Source organism: Lutzomyia longipalpis, chromosome 3 (assembly GCF_024334085.1).
Source record: "Lutzomyia longipalpis isolate SR_M1_2022 chromosome 3, ASM2433408v1".
NCBI classification, from domain to species: domain Eukaryota; kingdom Metazoa; phylum Arthropoda; class Insecta; order Diptera; family Psychodidae; genus Lutzomyia; species Lutzomyia longipalpis.
In genome coordinates this window covers 27983359-28008600 of record NC_074709.1, presented here as the reverse complement: position 1 = coordinate 28008600, position 25242 = coordinate 27983359, and the positions used below count along the sequence as shown (strand labels likewise).

The 25242-nt window shown below is 33.7% G+C and overlaps 1 protein-coding gene across 5 annotated transcripts; it reads right to left on the bottom strand.

Moving 5' to 3' along the window:
* Window positions 1-933: 933 nt before the first annotated feature.
* Window positions 934-24803, bottom strand: LOC129793620 (nocturnin). Of its 5 annotated transcripts, none has more exons than XM_055833774.1 (4): window positions 24601-24656; window positions 7619-8000; window positions 1883-2960; window positions 934-1558 (listed from the first exon to the last, which is right to left on the bottom strand). In XM_055833774.1, the coding sequence occupies exons 2-4, from the start codon at window positions 7690-7692 to the stop codon at window positions 1427-1429; spliced, it is 1284 nt and encodes a 427-aa protein (XP_055689749.1). In that variant the 5' UTR covers window positions 7693-8000; window positions 24601-24656; the 3' UTR covers window positions 934-1426. The 5 variants fall into 5 exon arrangements, with proteins under 5 accessions (XP_055689749.1, XP_055689748.1, XP_055689750.1 ...); XM_055833773.1 differs by lacking the exon at window positions 24601-24656 and adding an exon at window positions 22070-23042; XM_055833775.1 differs by lacking the exon at window positions 7619-8000 and having other exon boundaries at window positions 24601-24803.
* Window positions 24804-25242: the final 439 nt, after the last annotated feature.

The window sequence follows — 25242 nt, the reverse complement described above, 5'->3', positions numbered from 1 at the left end:
GACTTAAATTTTCTTAAGAATGTATAAAGCTTTCATAAATTTTCTTAAGATTCTTTAAGAAAAAACTTAAAGTTTCCTATGAAAAATTTAAGATTTTTAAGTTTTCTTCAGCGAAAGTATTAAAGAAATTATATTAAAACTTAAGACGTTCTTAAGAAAACTTAAAAATTCAAAAACTTAAAAATGTCACAAGGGAAATCCTCTCACTTGGTGTTGCTCTTAACATGGATATCGATGAAGCCGACATTCAAGAATTCGGGACAAATCACGGAATAATAGAGCTCACCTCTGAAGATCTCAGTACGATTATTGCAGATAATTCCCAAAGTTGCCCGATTGTTATTCACGAAGTTGTGAGAGACATTACAAATAAATGCGGAAGGAATTTAATTCGAAAACTCACAAGTACTTGCCAAACCATGAGGAAATTGACAATGTAACAGGCATTGTTGAGACGAAGATTATTTCTTTCTTTCGTTATGAAATGGCAAAGATTCGTCAAACAAAAATAACCGAATTTTTCTCTTCAAATAATTAAAATCAAAACCGGACTTCTCATCACTTCCATCAGATTTCTAAGATATTTATGTAGCATGATATTCTGTTTGAAAAATGTTTTTTTTTTTTAAAGTATTCTAACATTTAATTTTTTATCGATGATGTTCATTGGATTATAACTCCTCAAATAATTCGTCAGTAATTCGGAATTTTTTAGCAAAGAATAAATCATAAAATTTTGACAGATAAATGCCCCTTCAGTAGAATATTCGTATATCAATAAAAAAAAATCCTCTTTGAAGCCCAAAATTGCCTCCATTAAGCTTTCATTTTATTTTAGAATAACATGCTGATATTTTCGAAAAAATTTATTTAAAGAATCTCCTCCTGAAAATTACTTTACCCCACCCCCCATAAAAATAAAAGAAAAATGAATTTCATAGAAAAATAATTTATTTCTTCTCTCTCCAACAATTCACATTATGTGTATTTCAACATGATACTGCCTCCTCTTATATCAAAATAATAATTAATTAATATTATTTTTTTTTTTTTAATAAATAATTCCATAAAGTTTGCTTATTTACATTTCCTTATTTTTCCTTCCACGGAAAATTTTGCAAAAAAAATAAGATTTTTGTTCTGAATTAATTCAGAATCACATAAATCCTGTAAATTTGTTCCATTTTGTTCTTGTTCGTAATTTTAGAGAGAAAATAAACCTTCATTTTCTCTCGTTAATTTCGCAAATTGTAAATAAAATAAAAGAAAATCTCCAAGAAAAGAATTTGAGTGCTTTCCATAAGGGAAAAATCTCTCGTTGTCTGCCTATACTGGAAGATCCTTCACCTGTTTTTTGGGATAAGTTCTTTCTTTTCTTCTTTTAATTTGTTTTTTATTTATTAAAGTTTAATTTTGTATGGATAGCCTACACCGCCCCATCGCTGTCCAGGAACTCAAAGTCACAAACAAGGGAAAAGTGGTCGGAGGGGTATTGGAAGCTCGGTACGCGGTCCTTTCCAATTTCATTATCTTGCGGAAACATGAGGCAATTGTTAACCTGAAATGCAAGAAAATAAACAATTTTTTATTAATAAATTTATGATATTTTATTGGGCAAGGTTGAATATTTCATTGAATGTTTGTTTTTGAATTTCTCGATGCAAAATCTTGTTTTTGGAGCGAGTTTTCTTATTTATTTTTATGGGTTTAAAAATAGTTTGTTTGACGCCTTTCTAAAGCTTAATTTTAAGCCAAATTAAAATCATAAAAATAGATTTTCTTGAGTTTTTCTTTTCTAATTTTATTTGAATAAAAAATAATATGAAAAGAAAGAATTTGAAAGTAAAATTAAACGGAAAATTTCAAAAAATATCGAGCTCACCTTCATTTTCTCTTTGGAGTAGAAGACATAGTCAATGGTGTGGCATACCTCACCATCTTCACGGATCTTCCACGTAGTATAGGGTGGTTCGTGACGTGCTGAAATCTCGGGTCTCGTGAGGCTATCCCCATCGCGATGGCACTCTGTGTGTGACGTCTCCGCAGCGGACAGGGGTGCATCGAGGGCATCCGCATAGGCACTAGCCAGCCCCAGGGGCACATAATTGAGGATTGTACTGTAAACAGGCTCCACGGGTTCCGCATTGAAGTCCCCGGAGAGGATAACAGGCCTCCCGGCGGCCACTTCCGCCACGAATCGCATGAGATCCTTCCCCTGTTCATTGCGCAACTTCGACAGGAGAGCACTGTGACGAGCTTTCAGGTGTGTCGTGCCCACGCACACCTCCCGGCCACTCTGCCGCACACGCAGAATGGCCGCAATGGCCACCTGGTTGCTCTGCACGCGCCACACCTGCAGCACACGCGTGGCATACGTGACGAGATCGAATTTGTTCTTCTTGTAGAAGATGGCACACCCATCGGGACCATTGTTGGATTGCACATACAAGCACGGGGAGTCGGGCTTCGGGAAGAAGACCCCCTCGTAGTTCTGACTACCCAGCGTCATCTGGAGGAACTTGAAGTGATCCACCTCCTGTAGGCACACCACATCCGGATCATTCTGAATGATCTCCTGCACTATTTGGTACTTCCGGCATTCCCACGTGAGTGCCTCATCGGGGCAATTCACAAAGCCATCATTCTTCTCACCCAGCGACTGCGAAAGGACATTCCACTGCAGGACACGGATGTGCTGCGGTGACGACACCGGGGCACTGCAGATCTTCGACACAGCATCGAGATTGAGGACACGCATCCCATTTGTGAGATCCTGCGGGCCAAAGGAGCGATCTGTGGGGTTGAGGAAGTACCGCGTGAGCAGCTGTGGACGCTGATCGCCACGCATCATGCGACAGTGATGGACAAGATCACTCGTTGTGAGTCCCGATGGGATCTCCACATCGTCGTCCTGGTTGTCTTCGTTGTTGAACTTGGGCGATGAGTTGAATGAGCCCATTCTGGAAGGAAATAACAAGAAGATTTTTCTTTAATTTGAGAATTTAAATTAATATTTATTTGTATTGGGGAAGAATAATAATTGTTTAATTCAACATGAAGGACCTAGAGGACCCTATAGATCATAAGTGTTTAAAGATCGCAACAGTTTTAGATCGTAAAAATCCGAGAGAGATAGGACGAAAAGATCAAAAAAGATCGTATAGAAATTAAAGCGATCGTATGAAAGAGATCGATCATAAAAATCATATAAGGGTTGTATTCATCCACCAAGAAATTCTTAAAATTTGAAGGATTTCTTGGTGGCTGAATACGACCCAAATTCTTCCTAAGCGTTAAAATCCATGCATTGCCTGATCTCTTCAGGAATTTAAGAGATCGCTTGTAACTGAGACCTTGTGGAAATTGTAGGATCACGAAAATTTAAGTTCAAAAAGAACTTGGAGATCATATACTATAATCTACGATAGATCGTAGATTGTTGTAATCTCTAAGATCTGTGTGATCGACAAGAATCTTGCGATCGATTTGATCCTTGTAATCTCTTAAATTCTCTTGATCCTTTATCAATTCCTCAGATCTTTGTGATCTCTTTGATTTCTTAGCTCTGACAGACTTAAAAAAATCAAAGAGATCACAAAGATCTGAGATAAAACAAGAGAGATCATGAGAATTAAAGACATAACTATGGGATCAAATCGATCGCAAGATTCACGTCGATCACATAGATTTTAGAGATCAACAATCTGAGATCGATAGAATTTGAAAATTTTGCAAGATTATGAGAGATCGTAAGGATATAAAATCGCGAGAATCTAAAATGAAAAAAAGGTTGCAGATCAACTCAATCTGCAAGATCGTAAAGATCAAATCTACATATATCTCAGAAATATTCCGTAACATGATCAAAGAGATCACAAAGATCTGAAATTCACAAAACGCGAATAAATAGTAAGGATCACAAAGGAACTGTATTTGGGCAGATAACCTCTGAAGGGCGACCTTCTGCAGGTGCGTCTTCCGATCGCCTTTTGCAGAAGGATTCTTCTCTGTCCATTCCCGGAGAACTGCTTTTCGTAACATCTTTTTCCCAACTTTTCACGCGTCTGTTTCGGAACCCGAACGAATCTCAACTGATGGAAATATTTTCCCCAAGATCCCTGACAAGCTTCAAAAGGGGATGCCACAACAGGGAGGGTCACAAACTCTTTTAAAATTCCATCCATTTTGAAAGAAAAATGGACAATGTAAGTGACAAGAGATCAAGTGAAAGATCAGGTCAGATCTTCTATTCTCACCACAATCTTCCGTCATTTCCATTTCCATTCATTTAGAAAATTCTTTTTTCATTAAAGATCCTCATGAATTTCTTTGGGAATATTTTTTTTTTATTTAACATTTTGTGACTAACAAACTCCCATTGCAAGGCGACATCTGTTTGAATTGCAGATGATGATTTATTTTATGCTGCTTTCAGTTCAGCATTCGCGCGCCAATACATAAATGTGGGGTTAATGAAGGTTACTCTATGTGTGTTGTGATAGTACAAAGCTCTGAATATGGAGTGGCGTCATCCAATGCAGTATTCAATTCAGCAAAACGAAAAAAATCTGCGACTAAAAAGAGACTAAAGATTGACTGAAAATTGAGTTCTAGAATTGAGATTCTAAGACAAATTAGATGAAAGATTTTAAGGGAAAAGTCTTTAGGGGTTTATGAAAAAAGGAATTGAGTTTTTAAGGCGTTTAATTAACGAGAATAATACGAAAAAGAATGGCTCTAAATTGTGACTCAAGTAACATATAATTCAGACCCAATATGTCTTATTGGGACTAGAAAATTCCTTATTTGGACGAAACTATTGCCTAATGTGCACTCAGTTTACATCTAAATCGGTTTTATCCTAAACATCGTTAAAATAATTAATAAATTAATAAGAAATTGTCTAAAAATTAACCATTATAATCAGGAAATGGTCACAAGATAGTAACGAAGAAGCTACAAAACGATTAATTAACAAATAGAAAATTATAAAACGTTATTTTCAAGTATTTTTCAATAAAACATAACTTTGTGGTTAAAGCAATTAAACGAATCTCCATTAATATTGTCTTTACTGCTGTCTTTAGTGAAATCTTTTAACCACAAAATAAGGAAGTAGTATTAAAATAAGTCTGGAGATTTATTATAAAAATAAAAGACGTAAATTATTGGAAGAATAAATTCTTAAAGTTTTAATCATTTGAATCGAATTGAAAACACCATTTCATTCTTTATCTTCAGCCTCATAGGAATAGAAAAAAATCTAAATAACTTTTTAAATTCAAATTATAAGTTTATTTTTCTTAACTCTTCTTAGAATTTGATGCATTCATTGAATAGAATAAAATGTTCTTGAAAGTATTTCAAAGAAGATAAACTTTCGAATAAAGGAGGATGACTCAACTCCAACCTTTTCCATTCATTTCTGTCTTAATGAATAGTTGAATAAGAGAATTGTGAATATATTTAAAAGAAAACATCATGAATCATTTCTTGAAACTTTCTTTCTCGTTTCTTTCAAGAGAAGATCTTACATGATCTGGAACTTATTTTTATGCAAATTAACAGTCCTCATGGTAAAGGTTAATTAAATTAAATTTAAATTTAAAACTTAAACGTCCATTTAGCCTCGTCCTAGAACGCTTAGTACGCCATATTTAATTAGGAAAACAAACGGTTTAAATGAAATAAAAAAATAAATCTCAATTTGCATTTTAACGAGTGAAAAGGAAAGTGACATAATGTGCATTAAACTAATGATTAAATCACAAAACAAATACTAGTTTAATGACATACCGATAAATACACTGTTATTTAGCATAATAGTCCGTTGTCATTGCGCTCGGCACGATCGTGTGTTTACACATTTCCGAGGGCGTTTAAATTCAAATTAATTCTCTTGTTTAACGGCATTTTTTTCACCCCGCCATTGGCCACGTGTTTGCGCGCAACATTGTCTCCCGATCATGTCAATTAATAAATAAGAACTCCGCATGTTCTACAAACTATTTTTATTTTACAACTTTTGAATAATATGAATTTCCAATAACTCCGTGACTTGCAGCAATACTTCCCGACTATTTTAGCGCACGAGCGCGCCCCTCATTAAGCTGTGACAAGGCAGTTAGTTAATTAATTGGCCATTTTACCGTACATTGAGCCTTTTTCAGTATTTTGCTTTAAATAAATTGACCGCTAAAATGATTAGACGCGTCCTCGTCGCAACAATTAATCTCACATTGCGAATAGAGATGCACTTCATTGGGGAGAAGTGATAAATTATGATCAATTTTTGCCCCCACGCCACAGAAAGTTCTTGATGGCAGAACAAGGAGACACACGACGACGGTCAAGGTGCAACCGCAGAGCGTCTCTCTCGTACAAATAATTATTCAGTGAAATTATAATTAAATTGAATTTGAATTCTTCGCATTCTTCACATTTTTTTTAGAAGCACTTAAAGAGGCAAAAAGTTCATTAAAATTTTTTTTTGTGAGAAAATAAAACTTTGAGTCTCATAAAATTTTTGCGCGCAAACTCAAAATCATTGCGCAATACAAACATTGATGACCTGTACGTGACCTCCCTGGCGCAATAAATTGCCAATCTTTTCAAATTTCCTCATTAACATTTTTCAGCTGTCTCTTCTCTCACTTCCACACTTCCACCCAGATGGGGAAGGCGCGATGATGAATAATATTTAACAGCTGAATCACGTCGTATGGAATATTTGTTTGCAAAAATAAACCAACAAAGCCAAATATGTTGGGTACACATCAATATTTGGTACTAATAGGGGTGAAAAGTCCCCAAAATTAACCCATTGTTGACTACTATTGATTGTTATTTAATTTATGGAACTTTTAAATGATTATTTTGGGAAATTTCCTTAAGCTTTTCAGGGAAATCACTTTAAAATGGGTTTTCTTCTTTGATTGAAAATTGATTTTTCTTGATTAAATTTTTTATTCGGGTTAATCAAATAATTTAAGTAGAAAATATGTAAGTTTTTACTAATTTTAATTGAATATTATTTCTTGATTAAAAATGATTTATTTAATTTTTTTTTCATTATAAAAAAATATTAATTAGCCCAATTTTACATAGAAAATTTAATTAAAATTTTTATTTTACTTCAATTTTATTTAAGATAATTTAAAACTAAATTCAATTTATTTACATGTAATACAAACCGAGAAAGATTTAAAAAATAAACGCAAACGAATTTTTCAAAGAACATTCCAAAAGTTTAATTTTTAACTTATTTAAAAATTATTTTAAATAGATAAATTTCTTAAAAACATTAAAATGACAGATTTGACTAAAACTATTTATTATTAAATTAAGACGTTTAATTAGCAGCTTAAATTCGGATTAACGAACGAGAAAAAAATATTTCTTGGCTCTCAATTAAAAGCTTCTACGCTCAAGAAGTTATGTATTACAGAGACTTAATTTAGAATTAAGAAAACCATTTTTCAGTAAATCTTTCACTGTTTTGTTAAACTCAAATTATTTTTTTCCATTAAATTACAAATCCAACGAAACACTGTGAATGATTTTTTTCCTATGAAGGTGAGGGAGGAATGAAAGAAATGATTAAATGCGCAAGATTTACCTTGGAATTGAAAGATGACGCGTAAAGTATCTTGAAGTCACGAAGAACTTCATTTGCCTCACAAGAAGCCCCATTTTCTCTCTCTGATTCTTCTCTTTTTCTTTTTTGCAAAATTTGAGTATTTGCTCACAAAACTTCTTCACTTTTGAGGATATTTTTGTTGCAATTTTTTCTCTTTTGCTCTCTAAACTTTACTTCTTTGCTGCTTTTCACAATTCAATTCAAAGCAGAGAGAGAGGTGCTTTTTCGAGAAAATATTCTTTTTCTTTGGGGAGGATGGAAAGAAGATTTTCTTGGGGAGCTGCGAAGCACTTTGGTCAACTTGCACGAATCAACTGATTGGTATCATGAGGTCGAAGACTGCAATTTCTGGTTCGATGTCCTACAAACAACACAAAAAAGTAAAAGTTTCTCTATTTGCATTCCCAATGTTGGTGTTTGTCCACCATTCGAGCGCGCACACACCACAAAATAGACGCAAAAGAATTACCTAAAAACACCATAAAAGCTCACACCACACACCATCCATCCATACACATACGACTTGTTTTTCTCACTCAAATTGCATAAAATACCAATAAATGGTGACTTTTTTCCCATTAGATCCAATGTGGATGTTTGAAAATATTTATTTATTACATAACTCAAAAAATACCTCCAACTGCTGGTCTCTTCAATTAAGTTGGAGTGAAGAGAGAGGCGAAAAAAAATTGTAAACACAAATAATTGCAAGCTCACACACAGGTTTGTTTTGTTTTTTTCATTTGAGAAAACGGATGCGTTCATTCATTACGTGTCAGCATGCATTGATGACAATCTTTGGGTAATCAATGGATTAATTGCAATGGGAGGAGTATTTTTGTCTAGTTGTTTTCCTCTTCTTCCTCATCAGTCAATTAAATCATTATTAATTGCTAGTTTGGTTTTCAAATTACCCCACATGATCAGTCATACAAAGTAGGTAATTATTTGTCTAAAAATAGATAGATTGAGATGGAGACGCCTGGTTGTCACCTGGCGTCTCCATTTAATTACATTTCTATTTTTCTTCCCAGTGTGAATGTCAACAGAGGACACAGAGTATAGATTTAATTTAGCTAATGCAATCGTGTGCTGATAATTTTATAAATTCACTAGAATTTTAATTTATTTTTCTGTGATTTTTTCTTAAATGAAGGGGTAAATTACGTTTTTTTTTAAAGAAAATTATGATGTCTCATTGATTACTTTAATGATGGAGAGAGAATGAAGAGATAATCAGTAATTATTTGTCTGTTTTCTTTTAATAACAAACAGTTAATAACATAACAGTGGAGGCGCCCGGTGACTACCAGGCACCACCAAAGCTTAATTTCAAAGTCAAATGAAAGAGAAAAGTTTAACCAGGCGCCTCCATCGCGACTCAATATTTTGCGTTTGAAGCGAAATCAAAGAGAATAGTTTGACCAGGCGCCTCCATCGTGATTCAAAGTTTTATTTTAAAGTAAAAAGAATTTTTCTCCTTTTGATCCTTTAAAGTAAAACTTCGAGGCATATAATAAAACTAGGCGCTTTCATTATTAAATTCTATTTCTTTTTTTTTATCAATCCTTAAAATGAAACGCTTTAACCAAGCGTCTTTAAAATGAAATAGAAATATTTAATTCAAAGTCTACATATAGAAAAAAATCTTTTTTAATGTAAAATTAATGAATAAAGTTTAACCAGGCGCCTCCATCTTCCTTAAATATTTATTTTCAAAGTAAAATCAAAGAGCATGATTCAACCAGGCGCCTCCATTGCAATTTATAAATAATCTACTTCTGGAAATGATTTTTCCTCCAAAGATTATTTCTTAATGTCTTTTTCCTTGCTTTCAAAAATAAATTAAAAGAAAACAACACAGCATTCAATTGACGACGCGTAAACAATAAAAATTCGTCAACAATCCCTCCCCATGACTTTGAGATTATGTAGTCAATTGGAAAAGTGGAAACAGGTGAAGAAAAAAACACCGCAATTGTGAAGATTCACAGGGAGAAAATAAAAAGAATGAGAAATTGTACGAATAATGAGCAAAGAGAGGCTCAAACAAGAGAAAAAAAAAGAATCATTCACTGACAATGATCATGAAATTCAAGTTTAACCGATAAATACTCGCTTAAAAGAAAATCACTTCCTCACTCTGGATCTTTTCATCTTTGCGGTGCTATTTTTTTTCTTCCATATCTCTTCATTCACTCTGCAAAATGTATAACACACAATGTTGTACACATAAATCATAAAAGCAACCTTGACGCAGAGCTTTCATACACACACACGCGGAGTTATCTTTCTTTCGCCCTTCCATACATGCAGACAGGGGAAAAAGCTCTCAGAATGAACGTGAGAAGCTTTCAGAAATAAGATCAGAACATGATCGTCCGGCACGACATGAATGATGGTTTTGGCATCGTGTGTCATGCAATTGATTAAACTTCCGGTTGCGGAAGAAGTCAGAGCGTGATCTGCAAAGTGGGCAAAAGTGTGTCCCCCTTGACTCACTTCTTCTTGTGCAACCAGACACAATTTTATTGTTAATGGGAATTTTTTTCTATAGATTTTTACATAAAATTATGATCACCACGCCAGGTTGTTTTATATATAGCTATTCAGTGATTTTATTATGAATTATTAACGACTCAATATGGCGTTGTGTGTCTTCCGGTTTTTGGGTTGTTCCGGCAACACAACGGCGCGTACTCAAATTGTGGATTCTCTCCCACTCTTTGAGCTCTATCCTCCCTTCCTTCTTCAAGCAGTCAATATTATGTATTTGTATCAATATTGTTTACATCTTTGGCACTGAAAGAAATACCTGTTCCACGACGGAATGGCCGAAGGAATATTGCAGACACAGGTGCTGGTCGCTATCGTGTATGAAGTAATAGAAATTCCCATAAATTACCTGATAGTGTCAGGTAGTATAAAAGAACAATAGACGAGGAGATATACCGCGAAACTGGTTCAAAGAGGACAACTCCAAGTGACTTTCTGTGTATATATTTTCCATGGCGCGCGTAAAATGTTTAAAGAAAACGGTCGAGTACTTTTTCTTCGCGGGCTTCTTCTTTTTTTCTTCTAAAAGTGTGTGCGCAAACACTGAGAGAAAATTCCACGAGCTTTGCAGTGGAAGATAATGTCTGGTGTTGTCTGGAAACTTTTGAGAGTGAAAGATAAGCGAAATAGTGGCTCAAGAGAAACAAGATTTGAAGGAAAATCCCAAAAACCACCAATATTTCCATCAATTCTATCCCCATTAAGCTCATTGAGAGGTTTGTTTGGAAATTTCCTTAAAGGAAGATGGTCTTAATCTGGAGCTAAGGTAGACTTTGTGCTCTAGATTTTTATTATTCGTAAAAATATTAATTAATTCCGGGAATCACAAGATGAATTAAATAATAATTTTAATTAATAAAAGACAAAAATTATACAGAAAATAAAAGATGGGTAATTTTTTGGCTATGGACGTCAGAGATTTTTAAGGATTTGCGTCAAACTCTTTTTTTTCAAACTATGTATTCTTTTATGCTGAATTATCGCCTTTTAAAGAACTTTTTCCATGGAGATAAAACAATTTAATTAATTGCGAAATTAGTTTAACTAATTGAGTAAACAAAAGATCATTAAATGTATATTTTTTCACCTCTCAGATAAATACAAAAAAGGCCTATATTTTGATGTTTTGACGTCAAAATACTTAAATTGTATTTTCCTTAGTTATAAAATAACGACTTAATTGTTAAGTAGCGCACCTTAAGATGGTTAAACGGATACCGTTTCGGTTAAAGTTGCAAAATTTGTCTTTTAAGAGAGTTTTAAAGCCATTTCAGCCTAGTATTTTCTAGAGAAAGTATAAAAAGCTTTATCTTTTGCATTATTACGTGAGTTAATGGAGATAATAAAAACCTTAAACAAGATCAAAAGTCAGCAATAACTGGCTTTAACTGGCATACCTAATCATAAAACTAATGACTGTGATAATGCGTTTTATGGTTCTTATAAAAGAAAGTGTCTCAAGTGTTTTCTTTTTAATTTTAAGGCGCAATACTTTGAAAGATTCTTAACGAATTTGCAAGACAGACAAATTAACTAATTTGATAATTTTTTAACCTTCTTCAGGCTTCGATTTGGTTAAGTAAAGTTATTCGATTTTGGGTCCAAATGCTAAACCGAATAATCAGAATATTTTAAATTAAATTTTACAATCAAATAAAAGATTAATCTTATTTTTACTAACTAAATTTAAAGTAGAAATTGTAAAAAAAAAAATGGTTAATTAGCTAATGATAAAACTTTATTATTTTCCTCATTTGTATTCCCGTAATTATAGTGTTTATATTTTTTTCAAGCTGTCTTCTACGTCTTTTTTATTCTGATAACTTATAAATTACTTGACAAACATTAAAATTTATACGAAACTTGTTTTGTTTTCTTTTTTTTTGCATTCATTTCCCTTCATTTTAGAGTGGAAAATTAATTGTTTTTGTTGCAAAAGATAGTAAAGTTGAACTTGCTATTATATGTTAATTTTTTTGTCATATAATGTATAATGAAGTTTCCCTTTTCCCATTGCTTTTCGTTGTTTGAAATATTTTTAATAATATTTGTCATGTACAGTGGAGCTTTGCTGTAAAGCTTCATTGTGGAAAAGAATATTTTTTTACAGAAGTTTTAAAATTTTCTAATAAGAGAAAAAAAATTCTTCAATCATAAACTTTTCAATTATTCTAGTAAGAAAATCTCGTCATAAAGTACAAAACGTCACTTTCGAGCTCTCCAGAGACATTTTGGTTAATATTTAGCAGTCATTAAATTCTATTTTCATGTTCAAAAATTATTGAAGATTTCAGTAAAAATGAGGAAAAAGCCTGAAGTTATCATCTTCAATTTCTCATTGAAATTTGGCATTCACAGAATCATTAATAAAGAACAAATTTAGAGAAAAATCACATAAAAATGATCCTTAAGTGAAACGCTCAAAATTCCATGAATTCAGGCTTTACTACGTGACGATATTGTTAAATAGTTACCCATACTGAAAATCCATTCCCAAAGAAAATATTCTAGTTCGATTTATTTTAATTTTCATTCTTAAAAAGCTCTTTAATTTTTATAAAAGAAAATTCATAAATAATTCCAATATTTTTGTAAAAAAAAAATCTCAAGAAAATATTAATTTATTGAAGGAGAACTTTGTGACTTTTCATTGCTAATATATATTTTGCATCATTTTGTTGCCCCTCTTCTTTCTTTCCGAACCACGCAAAAGACGTATCATCGCATGAGAGACAGCAGGTTTTGCGGAAGTGCGAATTTTTGTCCATCGCACACACATTAAATGCATATATTTATTTTACCTGACGAGGTAGACAAGAAGATCGCGGGGTGGAACATAATCCAGGTCATCTTGATGCCCACTGATGTACGCATTGGCATCCATTTCCATTTTTCTGGCAACAAGACGCCGCCTTGCTGCCGGAGACGTGAGCATGGATGTCTTTGTGATTGCCTCAGCTAGCATGGGATTCATCAAGTCCATCCTCAGTGCTACACTCTCGCACTCCGTCGTTGGCTCCTCAGGCACTGGGAAGAGGATCGTGGTTGTGTCATGATCGGGTGATCGTCCATCTTGTGCGATGGTGATATTTTTATTTCCATTGAGATCAATGATCAACGATGACATTGGCATTGATTTCCCCAGCGAAGGTTGTCGCTGATGGTGAGTTTTCCTCACCAATGTCTCCATCGTTTGCACTCGTGCGATCTGTGTGGCCAATTTTCTCGTCTCACGAGTAATAATTTTAAATTATTAAAAGTCTCTTCAACACTTAATTTGTCTCTCGCACCTGAGTGGTAATTTGTGAGATGATTAGCCACCTTTTTTTTTGCACACACTCTTCACTTTGATTGCTATTTACTTCGAGAAAATTACTGTCTAATTTGCAAGAATTAATATCGCAAAAAGAATTGCAAAAAAAGTTGCAAAAATCACGACTTTGTGATTTTTTATTGTAAATAGAATTTTCACAGCGCGAGACTTCACACACTTTGTATGTTCACGGCACAATGCAAAATAAACAACGCGAGATTGCAGGAGATTATAACAACTTGGGATGCTTCCAAGAGATGTGTCCGATCGTTTTTTTTATTTCTACCTCCTTCAATGCTTCACAAACAGCACGTTTTTCGTGAAAATTCCCGCCACAATCACTTTGCACGATTCGCACATTGAATGTTGATTTGTTTTTCTTCTTCTTTCGAAAAAAATGTCTCAACGTGCAAAAAAGCTCCTCGTGTGGAGCTTTTTTTTCTTTTGCTATATACAAAAGGATCTCAAAAAGCTTTTGAAGAGTTTCTTGTAAGTGTTCTAAAACACAAAAACTTTATCACAGATTTTTTTTTAATAAGAAAGAATTAAAGCCAAAGAGCTCTCTCTCGAGAGACGGAGGAGTTTGGTTCTCGAGACAAAAGGTAACGTGTTACTGATTACTGCCACCGAGTCGATCGGATCTTTTATATAGAATCACAGGCTCGGAGTCTGACGTCTCTTTGGGCATATATATGCCTTTTTTATTGACTCGACGCTGTATGTGCGAGCACCGCGTGTGCTTTATACACAAAATCTCCTCAAGATCGTCAACACACACAGCTTTATGCTAAATTGTATATAGTATCAAGAAAAATTTCCAGTAGTGCGCCGAAAAAAAATTCAAACCGCCACTAAAATGCACTTTTCACGACAAATTTAACTAAATAAAAAAAAATAATCCCCTCAAAACCACAAACTTTCCCTCCGAGCTGCAATTGACAAAGTGCTGGAGGGAAAAATTATGAAGAAGTTTTCTTCCAAGTTGTGTGTGGAAAAAAAAGAAGAGAAAAATTTCCTCGCGGTTTTTGTGTGGGCAAAAAAAAAGTACGTGATAAGACGTCTAAATAAACATTATTTGACTTTATTTACAAACAAAGCGATTCCTTACTTGAAGAGTTTACTATAAGACAAGAAAAAAGAGGGGACAATAGAATTTTTTAGCGGAGTCGCTTCATGGTCGAAATTTTTATTAGGGTTACTCACAATTACCTCATTTACTAAAACAATTCCAATATAAAAAAATAGGGATGCAAGAAAACGAGTAGATAGAAAAAATAATTAATTTAGCGCCTGTTAAAGACTTTTCATTAGCAGAACTTACATAAGAATGTAAGACAAAGACATAAGTAATGGAATTGTGGAGTAAACGTAAGCGGAGTAAATGATTTCTAACCTCAATAATTTAAAAGATATCAATTTTAATCTAGAACAGGGGAAGAGTTTTTAAATAAACGAGTCTTTTTGTTTAAAAAAAAAAACGTGATCATTTTTAGTTAACAGAAATATTTTAAATCTCCTTAACACTTGGAGGATCGAGGTTTCTAACCTCAAAAGTTTGACCTTCATGCTACCTCAAGAGAAAATATTTTTCCAAGTTCTCTTTCGACGATATTGAAGTAATGAAACTTTCCTATACACAGACATAGAATTTATCACGAAATGTTAAATAGATTTTCATTCTGAGGCGATCGAAAAAAGTCGATTTGGCCATTTTGGCCAGCAAAATCCTCCAAGGCTTAAAAACTTTTACGTCTTACTAATCCACCTGCCGGTGAATACCCCTCAACGTGCCCTACTCACATATGTATCTCACATCGCTACCAAGAAGCCCAAGCGCAGCATTTTGAACTTTCCTTTCTTGCTTTGTGAGTATAAAAATTTTCCTCAATTCGCCTAATTAGTCTTCTTGAATGAGTGCACACAAAAAAAAATCCAGCCAATTTGCGTCATGCATTTTAGCACCAGAAATCACGCGTAAGCGTAAATGATGTTCTTGTGGGCTAATAAGCCAATTAATCATGCAATAAGCAGAACCCATCATCTTCACTTCATCACATGGGATGATACAATTTTTTTTGCCTTGATTCTCTTTTTTTTTTCATCTCCTTCAGCACTAAATGGTGGTAAAATACTCTCATTAGAGCGCAAATGTGACTCACATATTTCCTTATGGGAAAAAACATGGAGAGAAATTTAAATTGTTTATTATTGTCTGAGAAAAATTCGTTTGAAATTTCGTAAGATAAAACGTTCTTGTTATGAAGAAAACTTCCTAATGAAGATTCATTGTTTATTACATTGAAATAGTAAAGAATTTAGATTTGATGTTTCTGTTGTTAGATGGCGGTAATATGCAAAATTTTAAGATTAAGAATGAATGATGAATTATCTTTTTCTTTAATTTTTAAGCTTAGTTTTCATTCTTGTAAAGAGCTTTAGAACTGAATTGGCGCTGATTGTTCATTATAGAATAAAAGAGTATGAAATTGTGGTCAAAAACACACAAAAATCTTTCATTGAAAATTAATTAAGATTTTTTTTATTAAGAACTAATACCTGATGAACGAAATAGCAAAACTCGAAGCAACACAGACAATTTATTAAAATAATTTAAAGACAAATCTTTGATTAAAAAAAACGCATTTTAAGCTACTTTTAAAGTTTCCAAATCAAGTGCTTTACTTAACAAACTTTTACAATATATTAAACAAATATTAAACAGCGCCATCTCTTGTCCTAATTATAAAAATTCTACAATAATTTTCTATAGATCGTAGAGTCAACGATCTCCGTCTGCGTTTGACCATTTAAATATTCTTTTTCTTTCTCTCTCGTAAAAAAAGTAGCAAGATTGCCAAATTTGATACAACAATCTCACTTTTCTTTTCTCTCCGCAATAAAAAAGGTATTCATGTGTCATTTAATTAATTCAATCGTCAAATTATTGTCAAAAAGAGCGATTAGATAATTTTCTCAAAGCCGCAGAGGTGGACAAATGAGCACACGCAATCGAACTTGGAGTCAAATGTACTGTTGAAAAATTCTGCTGAATAAATAGGAATTATTTTGCGATATTTGCTGATTTTCTTGCACATTTGACGTCAATTTTCTTACCGCAAAAAAATTCCCAACAAAGTCTTTGTTTAATTTCCTGAGGCTGCCGGTTTTTTTTCTTTCATTCTTACTCGCGATCTTGCGGCGATCTCTTTTTTTATTAATGAACTTACTTTTTTTTGTAATGAAAGTAAATAGCATGGAGGAGAGTTGAGATCATTTATCATGCTTCCTGCGCTGAGCAATTTCCCATCAAGTTGGGTCATCGCTGCAGCACCGGAAGTGCATTCGTCATTGGAACTTTTGCTTGCTGCTGCGCTCTGACTTTCTTCAGGGACTTTTCTTTGGTCTTTCTTTTTGCACATGCGGTGCCCATTTGTCTCGACACGAGGAAATTGTGAAGTATTTTGTGTCTAATTCTTCTTTTTTTTGCCGCTGCTTCGTCTCTTCAAAAAATCTCTCACACATTGATGGCTGAGAGTGAATAAAATTTGAATTAATTGATTGAGAGTCCCTGAACTTTATCGTTTTAGCGGTATATATGTTTCATTCATTAAATTGAGAGGGGGCAGCTTATGTAGAGAGCTTAAAAGCTCATGAATGTGGGATTGGGCTGAAACTTGGCTTATTGGGGGATTTAATGTAAAATACTTGAGGGATTTTTCTGATGCTCTAATTAGGTTGATTATTCCACTAATTTATTCATTATTTTTACAATTTACCTACATACTTCTTGTGTTTCTTATGTTTCTTCTGGTTCTTTGCAATCTCTATTAATCTTGAAGCTTCTGAAAGAACAGAAAAATACTCACAAACCCCGTAAGTGAAGCTTACCACAATCATTCCCTATGTAATCCATATAAAACTATTTTTTCTCATTCTACCTCTTTGTCAATCTCTTTTGGCGGGAATTCTGTTTCATACCAACAAGTGCTCTACTCCAAATTCCGCAATATTAAAGAGCAAATTTAACAAAGAATCACTTAAAATTGCCCCATGTGGGCTATTATACATAGTTAAAAGCTTCTGTATTAGTTTTAGTTTGTAAGAGAAAAAAAAGGAAACAGCTGCTAATTATCAATCTTGTAAAAGTCAATTGATTCCTCTCTGTTAAATTACTTCCGAGAGTCTCAAGAATTCGCTCACACGTATTGATTACTTTATGCTGTAAGTGACATTGACTCGCTTGATTTCAGACATTTAAAGTACTTGAAGTATATTTTTATATACATTTTCACATCACTTATGTATAAGGTAACACACCAAGAAAACGGCTCTTTTATTGCCCACAGACAACACGATACCGCGGAGAAACAGCTACACGCGTGCTATATATATTTTCATACATTTTATGCTGTAGGTATATATTTCTTTGAAATATAGTTTACATAACGACCCTCATCCTCCCTCATCTTCACGATTTTTTTTCTTCTCATTTTCATGTTGAGAAGAAGTTAAAACTGAAGCACGTGGATTGTAGTTTGTTTATCATATTACCATCGAACATCCAGGTTCATGGGAAGATTTAAATAAATGAGGAAATGTGGGGAAAACATCAAAGAAAATTAACTAATTAACATTGTGCTTTCATTCATTAGTTGGAGCTTTTTTTGAATTTTCTGCTTAATGTCAGGGGACATGAGATGGCGCTGTGCTATGTTTGTACATAATTTGTGAATTTTCATTTAATAAGAAAAATGAGAAAATAATGAAAAATGAGATTAGTTCTTTTTGAAAAATATTCTAAGAAAATCTGGAAAATTTTATCATTTTTGAGGCTTAAATAATTGTTAGTTAAATAATTTTTCAGTGCTTAAAAACATATTTTGAGATTTTTCATTTAGGACCCTATTTTTTCAATTTTCTTTCTAATAAAAAAATTATTCTCTTAATTAAAAAAAAAAAAAATAACGCAGAGACTTAAATAATATTATGATGCCTAATTTTCAAGCCAAAATTTCGCACAGACAACTGTGAATAAACTCCTTTTCCTTCACATAGTTTTGAAGCACTAAAACTCAAAAATTCTTTAACATTCAGTGAAGATTTCTTTAGAATTTTCACGTAAACCATCTCAATGTTCTGCGATAAATTCTTCATTATTTCTCCGTGTTTTCTTCACATTGAGTTGATTCAGATGTTGAGAAAAATATTTTTCCGAATCACTCTGGATTTTTTTCTCATGTAAAATATAATAAAAAGTTTAACCTTTAAGAGGTCCATGAAGTGCTAAAATAATGTTATCAAAATGTTCATGCTGTGTGCAAAGGTGATTCACGATAGCTCTTCTGAAACATTGTTAAGACAGCGCCGAGTGCAAAATCGCAATAATTTTTCCAGTTGGTTCGGAAAATATCTGGTTGGGGTGAAAAGCAAACCAAATTGAACCTGAACCTTCTAGCGAGCTTTTTCGGTACAATCGCACAAAGTTCTTCGAAAACTCTGGAAAACTTTATCAAATGAAGTAACGTACATATTCCTTATCATGGAGCATTTGAAAATACAAAATGTTATTTTTCTCTCTTCTTTCTCAAGAAATTTACACTGAGAAAATACTAGAACAGAGCTTCAGAGCTTCTGTGAGAGATTATTAATCCTTCTGGAGGATTGTTTGAGTCATTTTTATTTAATTTCCTTTCCTTCTGTACTTTAAATATTTATCTTCAAAGAGACAAAGACCTTTTCTCTTACGGAAATTTTTCCTTTTATTGTGTTTAAGGGGGAAGAAAAAACGCGTCGCGATGATTAAGAAGTGTTTTAAGCGGAATATTCCCATTTTGTCTCGCAGACAATATGACATCAATTCGCACTTTATCACCTCGCACCGAAGTTGCGTTATCAGTCAAAAATAAATTTACAATGCATACACTCCTTTTTGCAATTTCCCCCCACAGTCAGCTCATTTGCTCTTAATCTTCACAATCAAGTGGAATGCCAATAAATTACTACACGCCGTGCTCTTATCTGATTGTTCTCAAAAAAGAACCCTCTAGTTTTAAGATAAAACAAATTTAAATAATCACACGAAGAGGTTCAAAGATCAACCTTTTCGCGCCACGAAAATCGTCAAAGAATCAAAGAAAAAATCATGAATAGCTTCTTAATTTTTTCCTTCTCTTAACAGTGATACAGATCACAAAACTATTCAAAATGTGAACAAAAAATCATTGATTTATTGATGATTAAAATTTAAATAGAGCCCAGAATTGAATTTAAAGTTCGCAATTCATTCGTTTTATAACTGGTTTTGCGTTTGGGAAATATCTCGCAAAGGAAATTTATGCAGAAATAAATTTTTCTTTCAGAAGTTTCTTATTCAAATTTTCTTAAGACGTCTAGAAGAGAGAGATGACGGAAAAATTGAGATTGACGAACTGAATCACATTAAATGCGTCATAAAAGTGATCCAGAATATGTATAGTTTTCCCCCAAAAGTTACATTGAATAACAAACAAATAAATGGAGTCATTTTTGTTGACGGAATCGATGAACTCACCAGAAATTAAAATGATCAGTGTGTTTGAGTTTTATGATGCAACAATTAAATTAATCGAAGAAATATTCATTTCTTCCTCGAGTTCCGCCACAAAATGCCACTAAATTGAACAAAATTTTAACCATTTGTCGGTTGAGTTGAATAGTTTCAAACCCTCAAGAACTTTCTATTTGAAATTTTTTGTGCAAAAATTGTCTTGGTTTCCAAGGAAAGCTTATTATAGAAAGATCAATTTTGAACAAAGAAAAGGTTAATCTTATCAACTAGCGCCATCTATGAGAAGAATCATTAACGGCTAGAATCTTCTCAATTAACTTCCCTAGCCAGTTCTTAGCATTAAATCTTCTCTTTTCGCATTTATAAATTTATTTATTTATTCTGAATTGCTTAAGCAAGTTACACAGCAGACAAGCCACTGCGTTGTATTGTTCACAGTCAATCTTAACAACTAGCACCATCTAGTGTCTAAAAATTATTAAGCAAAAATAAGAATTATTACCCTTTTATCCCTATAAAAATGTTTTCAATTTCTTAATGCATGTAATTCCATAATTTTAATGAATTTAAAATTTATCATTGAAAAAGAAGAACTTTACGTTAAGAAAAAAATTCTAATGTGTAAATTTTGATCACGCCTTTGCTTCTAACTCAGGTTTATTTACTTCTGAAGGAGCTGATGGACTTAGCTTTTGTTAAATTGTATTTAAATTCTTAATTAGTCAAAAATTACACTTAATTCCGAATATTAATTAACTTTCTATTTACAATAAGATTATACGAAGAAAACTGCCAACTTTTATCTACTTATTTGTATTTTGACTAATTTTGTGATTAAAACTCATAAAAGATCCGGTTTTTATGTTTGCTCACCACACAGCTATATCTCATGAGCAATGATGTTGCATAAATTGTGATTGTTTCTGAGAAAATAATGTGCAAAGTTTGCAATTGGTTTACAAAACTTGCGCGGACTTTGGTACATAACCTCAATTAAATTGATCGTTTTTATTCGTTAATTTTTTTTTTAAATCAACAGTCTTTCTAAGCAGTTTTTTTTAGTTTGAAGATCATTAATCTTTAATTTAATTCAATCTCATTACAAAAAGATTATAAATCCTGAATTTTCCCACAAACAGAGCTTAAACGGCTTAAACTCACAAAAATTTCATAACAAAATCCCCAGAGTATCAGCAACAACAGAATATTATGAAAGTGATATCTTGTCTTTTCTTAAATTAGAATTAACCTCATTGTTGTAAATCTTCCCGTCCAATCTTTTTATCTCTCACAAATTGTCTCTCTGCGTGCGTAACTATATTGTTTTTTCTTCGCTAACTAAGGTCTTTTTTAGATCAAACATGGCAGACAGTTGAAGACTGATAGAGCTTATCAAAAATTGCTTTGTTTTTTTTGGTGCACCGGCAAGTAAAACAAAGTAGAGCTGACTAAAAATCCAATTCACCACAAATCGCTGGATTTGTCCGCCATGTTGGAAAGAAATGAATTTTAGTTAAGCAAAAAGGACGCATTGACGTCATTGTTTGCAGAAGCATTGTCCGCGCTGTGTGTTTGTCTCCACGATAAGGGATTCGATGAACTTGCAATGATGAGTTTATGGCAGCAAGTTGTGATGGTGCATCATCTTGGGAGGAGTGTGCAACAGCAGAGGGAATGTTTGCGTTATCACCCAATAAGAAGTGGGTGAAGAAAGTTGTAAACAAATTGATCAACATTCTCGAGGACAAACACGCATACAAACGGATGAGCGGCATAGTTAAATAAATCATGCTGTTGTTAAGCAATTTCCCCGCGCGCTGATTCATACACAACATCCTCACACATTGGGGTGCAAAGAACTTTCACTCTCTGCCTCTCTCTCAGCTTCTTATATCATACACAACAACACATATCTCACTGAATCTCACCCAATTTCATCATTTATCAGCACATTCACACGTTATTTTCGTTTTTTTTACATTTACAAAATTTTGTAATAAAACAGTCAACTCACCATTTTTCTTGCGAAATGGAAGCCTAAATTTCAAAAATAAAAATGTCGGACAAGATGTCTACCGGGAAAAAAATTCTCAAAGCGTGGCTCTTTGTCTGGAAGCTTCGCGTTGACAGAAAGCTTTATACTTTATATGTATGTAGAGTTTGTACTTCAAATAGATGATTAATAGAAACTAGTCGTAACCGCCAAGAACAGCGCGGAGAAGCAAAACGTCCTGTCCTTGAGCTTAATCCGTTCAAAGACTGAACTAATGTCTTCCAAACAATGTTGATAAAATTGGTAGTAGACAGATTTTTATCGCCCCATATTGCTCGTATAAATATAAAAATTAATCACACCGCACTGATAACCTCCATGATATTTTTTTCTTTTCCTCTTTTTAGCTTCCTTGTGCACTAATTTAATCAAATTTACTTTTTGCTTTAAAAACTCAACACTTTCTTCTTTTCAAACTCTTCCACTTAATTTTTAGGTTAAAATATCGTTAAATTTTTGAAAACTTCGTTTAAACTTCCAAGAGCTTTTCTTTCAGAGAACTTTAGAAGAACTTTCACACAAAAAAATCAAGGAAAAAAGGACAAACTTTCCCTTTTTCTCTTCTTGAAGGAGAGCTCCGTCCAGCTGCAAGGTCCGCGAGGAATTGTGTAATTTCGCTTCAACTCCCGGCTTGATATCTGTGGCGCGTTATCAGTGCTGCGCGAGCGAGAAAAGCGTCTCTCTGGTGGTTCTTATCAGACTGAACTCAAGTACAAAATGTACAAAATATTAATTGAGAGAAAGAAAAAAGCCAATTGGACATCACTCCACACTACACTCATCTCTCTCGCACTCTTGCCATTTCTTCCGCATGTGATTTAAACTAAATACAATAATAAAAGTATTTTCGGGGAGAGAGCGAGAGTTTTATGTTTGAAAATAGGAGGAAATTGGGGCCGAATAAACATGAAGCGGTTGAACTGAAGCGCAGTGTTAAATGTTTTATTTTTAACCACACTGAAAAGCCATCTCTATGCCACATGCATCCATGCAACAGAGGCCAGTTGCATAATGCTGTCGTCGTTCGTTTTGTTTTTAGGAATGATGTGCCGGAATTTGGACACAGGCCCGTGACAAATGTGGTGAATCACGCTCATTTTAATTAATTTTAAAAACAAATTAGAAAGTTAAAGGGATGAATTACTTTTGTACAAAAAGCGCAAAGGTTGTTTGATACTAGATGGCGCTAATTGTTGAGCTCAAATTGATGCCGGAAGATATAAAAGATTCATTAAATAGCTTCAGGTTTGTTTTAAATTAATCCTTGGAATTAGAACTCTGTCCTTAACTTATTTGCTGAGACATTCAAATAATCTTTAATTTTAGAATTCACACCAGATGGCGTTTGTTGTTAAAGTCAAAACGATTAGAACCGTTATCCAATTTAAAGATTTATATATTTGAAGAAATTCAATTTTAGAGACAAAAACTACAACAAACAAAGAACAGAGTAGAATATTTTTAGAGCTCTAAAAAAAACTTTTCTTCCAATTTTCCTTTTTTCCTGATCAAAATAAAACATTCTTCTGACAAAAAGAATATTTTCCTGATCAAAATAGAATATAATCGTCTGATCAATTTGATTATTTCCCTGTTTTTTTTCCCGAATTCTCCTAATAAAATAATATTCTATCTATAATTTACTGATCACTCAACACATTTTTCTGACATAAAAAAATTATTTTCTGATCAGAATAAAATTCATTTTTTACTTCAATTGTCTATTTTCTTGATTAAATAAATTATGTAATCTCATAAAGAAATGCTTCAGAATAATCTTCCATTTGATCAGAAGAATTTTTCTTCTTGTATTTTCTTGATCATTTATCCGTTTCACTGATCAATTTCAAATTATTCTGATCAATTGGGAGATTTTTCTGATCAAATGACATATTTTCTTATCGAAGAATTCTTCCTCAATAAAATAATATTTTGCTCTCCCACAATGATTCTGATTTGTTCCATTTAAATTGATTTTTTTTCCTTGTAGTGGTTTTAATCCGAATAAAACTTGGACCAACCAATAAAATCTCCTGTTCGCACAACAAAACGTTCTTCTGACAAAAAGAACAATTTTTCTGATCAAAGAATAAAATTCCCCAATGATGGTGTGCTTCACTATTTTTAGCACTTGCTTGTAAATTAGCTGTACAACATTTCTCGACAAATTGCGCGGGAATCTGCGAAACATTTGTGGGGCTTCGCTGGCACACAGGGGAAAATTGCTCACACTTGTGGCGTATTGTGTTGGGAACCCCACTCTTGACCCCACAACTTCACATGGATATGCCCCACAGATATAGAGGAAAAAATCGTGCCAACACTCGCGATTAGTTTCTCTCACGAAGGCCAAAATTGTCATTAAGAGTTTACTTTTGGGAGGCTCGATCACTTTCACGCGCGGGGGATGATGGTTGTTTAACGTTTTGCTCAGGGGGCAGTGGATGAGGGGTTAAAAGTCACACAAAAAAGGGGTTGAAAGAAAAACTTACGTGATTGTCGCTGAATGTGGCCGAGAAAACACACAAATGTGCAATTTGTGCCTCCACTTCATGGATGGTCCTCCTCTTTTCTCTCATCACTTGTCACACACTGTGGAGAGAGCTTGTGGAATTGCCTGTGATGCTTCTTCTTTGCTTTGACTTTTTTTTTTGGAGGAGGGATTGAGAGTATGTGGCCAGGAGTGACGTCACGCGAATACCGGAATTCATCAAGCGATAGTGCCGGAGAATTTGTGATGCTTCTCTGCGCCTCCACATGCGCGCTCAAATGTGGGTGGGGGGCGGTGGTGCCCTCGCGCATTTGCGTGGGATGAGAATTTGGTGCATTTCTGTTGCAGTAAACACTCACCTATTGAGAATCCTTGAAATGTCAAGCGTATCCTGTCTCTCCTCCAGGTCCATCCTGTGTCCCAACGCACCACAAACACACAAAAAACTTTAAATTAAAATAAAAATGAAGAAAAAAGCTCAGCTTCGTATGGAAAATCAGCTTTCACTGGAAGAAAAATTCTCCGTCCCAACTGTTAGATCGATTTCCGCCAGGCGAATCACGCAAAATTTTTTCCTCTCTCCCTCCAAGCACGAATTACCTTTAAAAAAAAATAATAGATAAAAATTCAGAGGTGTGCATTA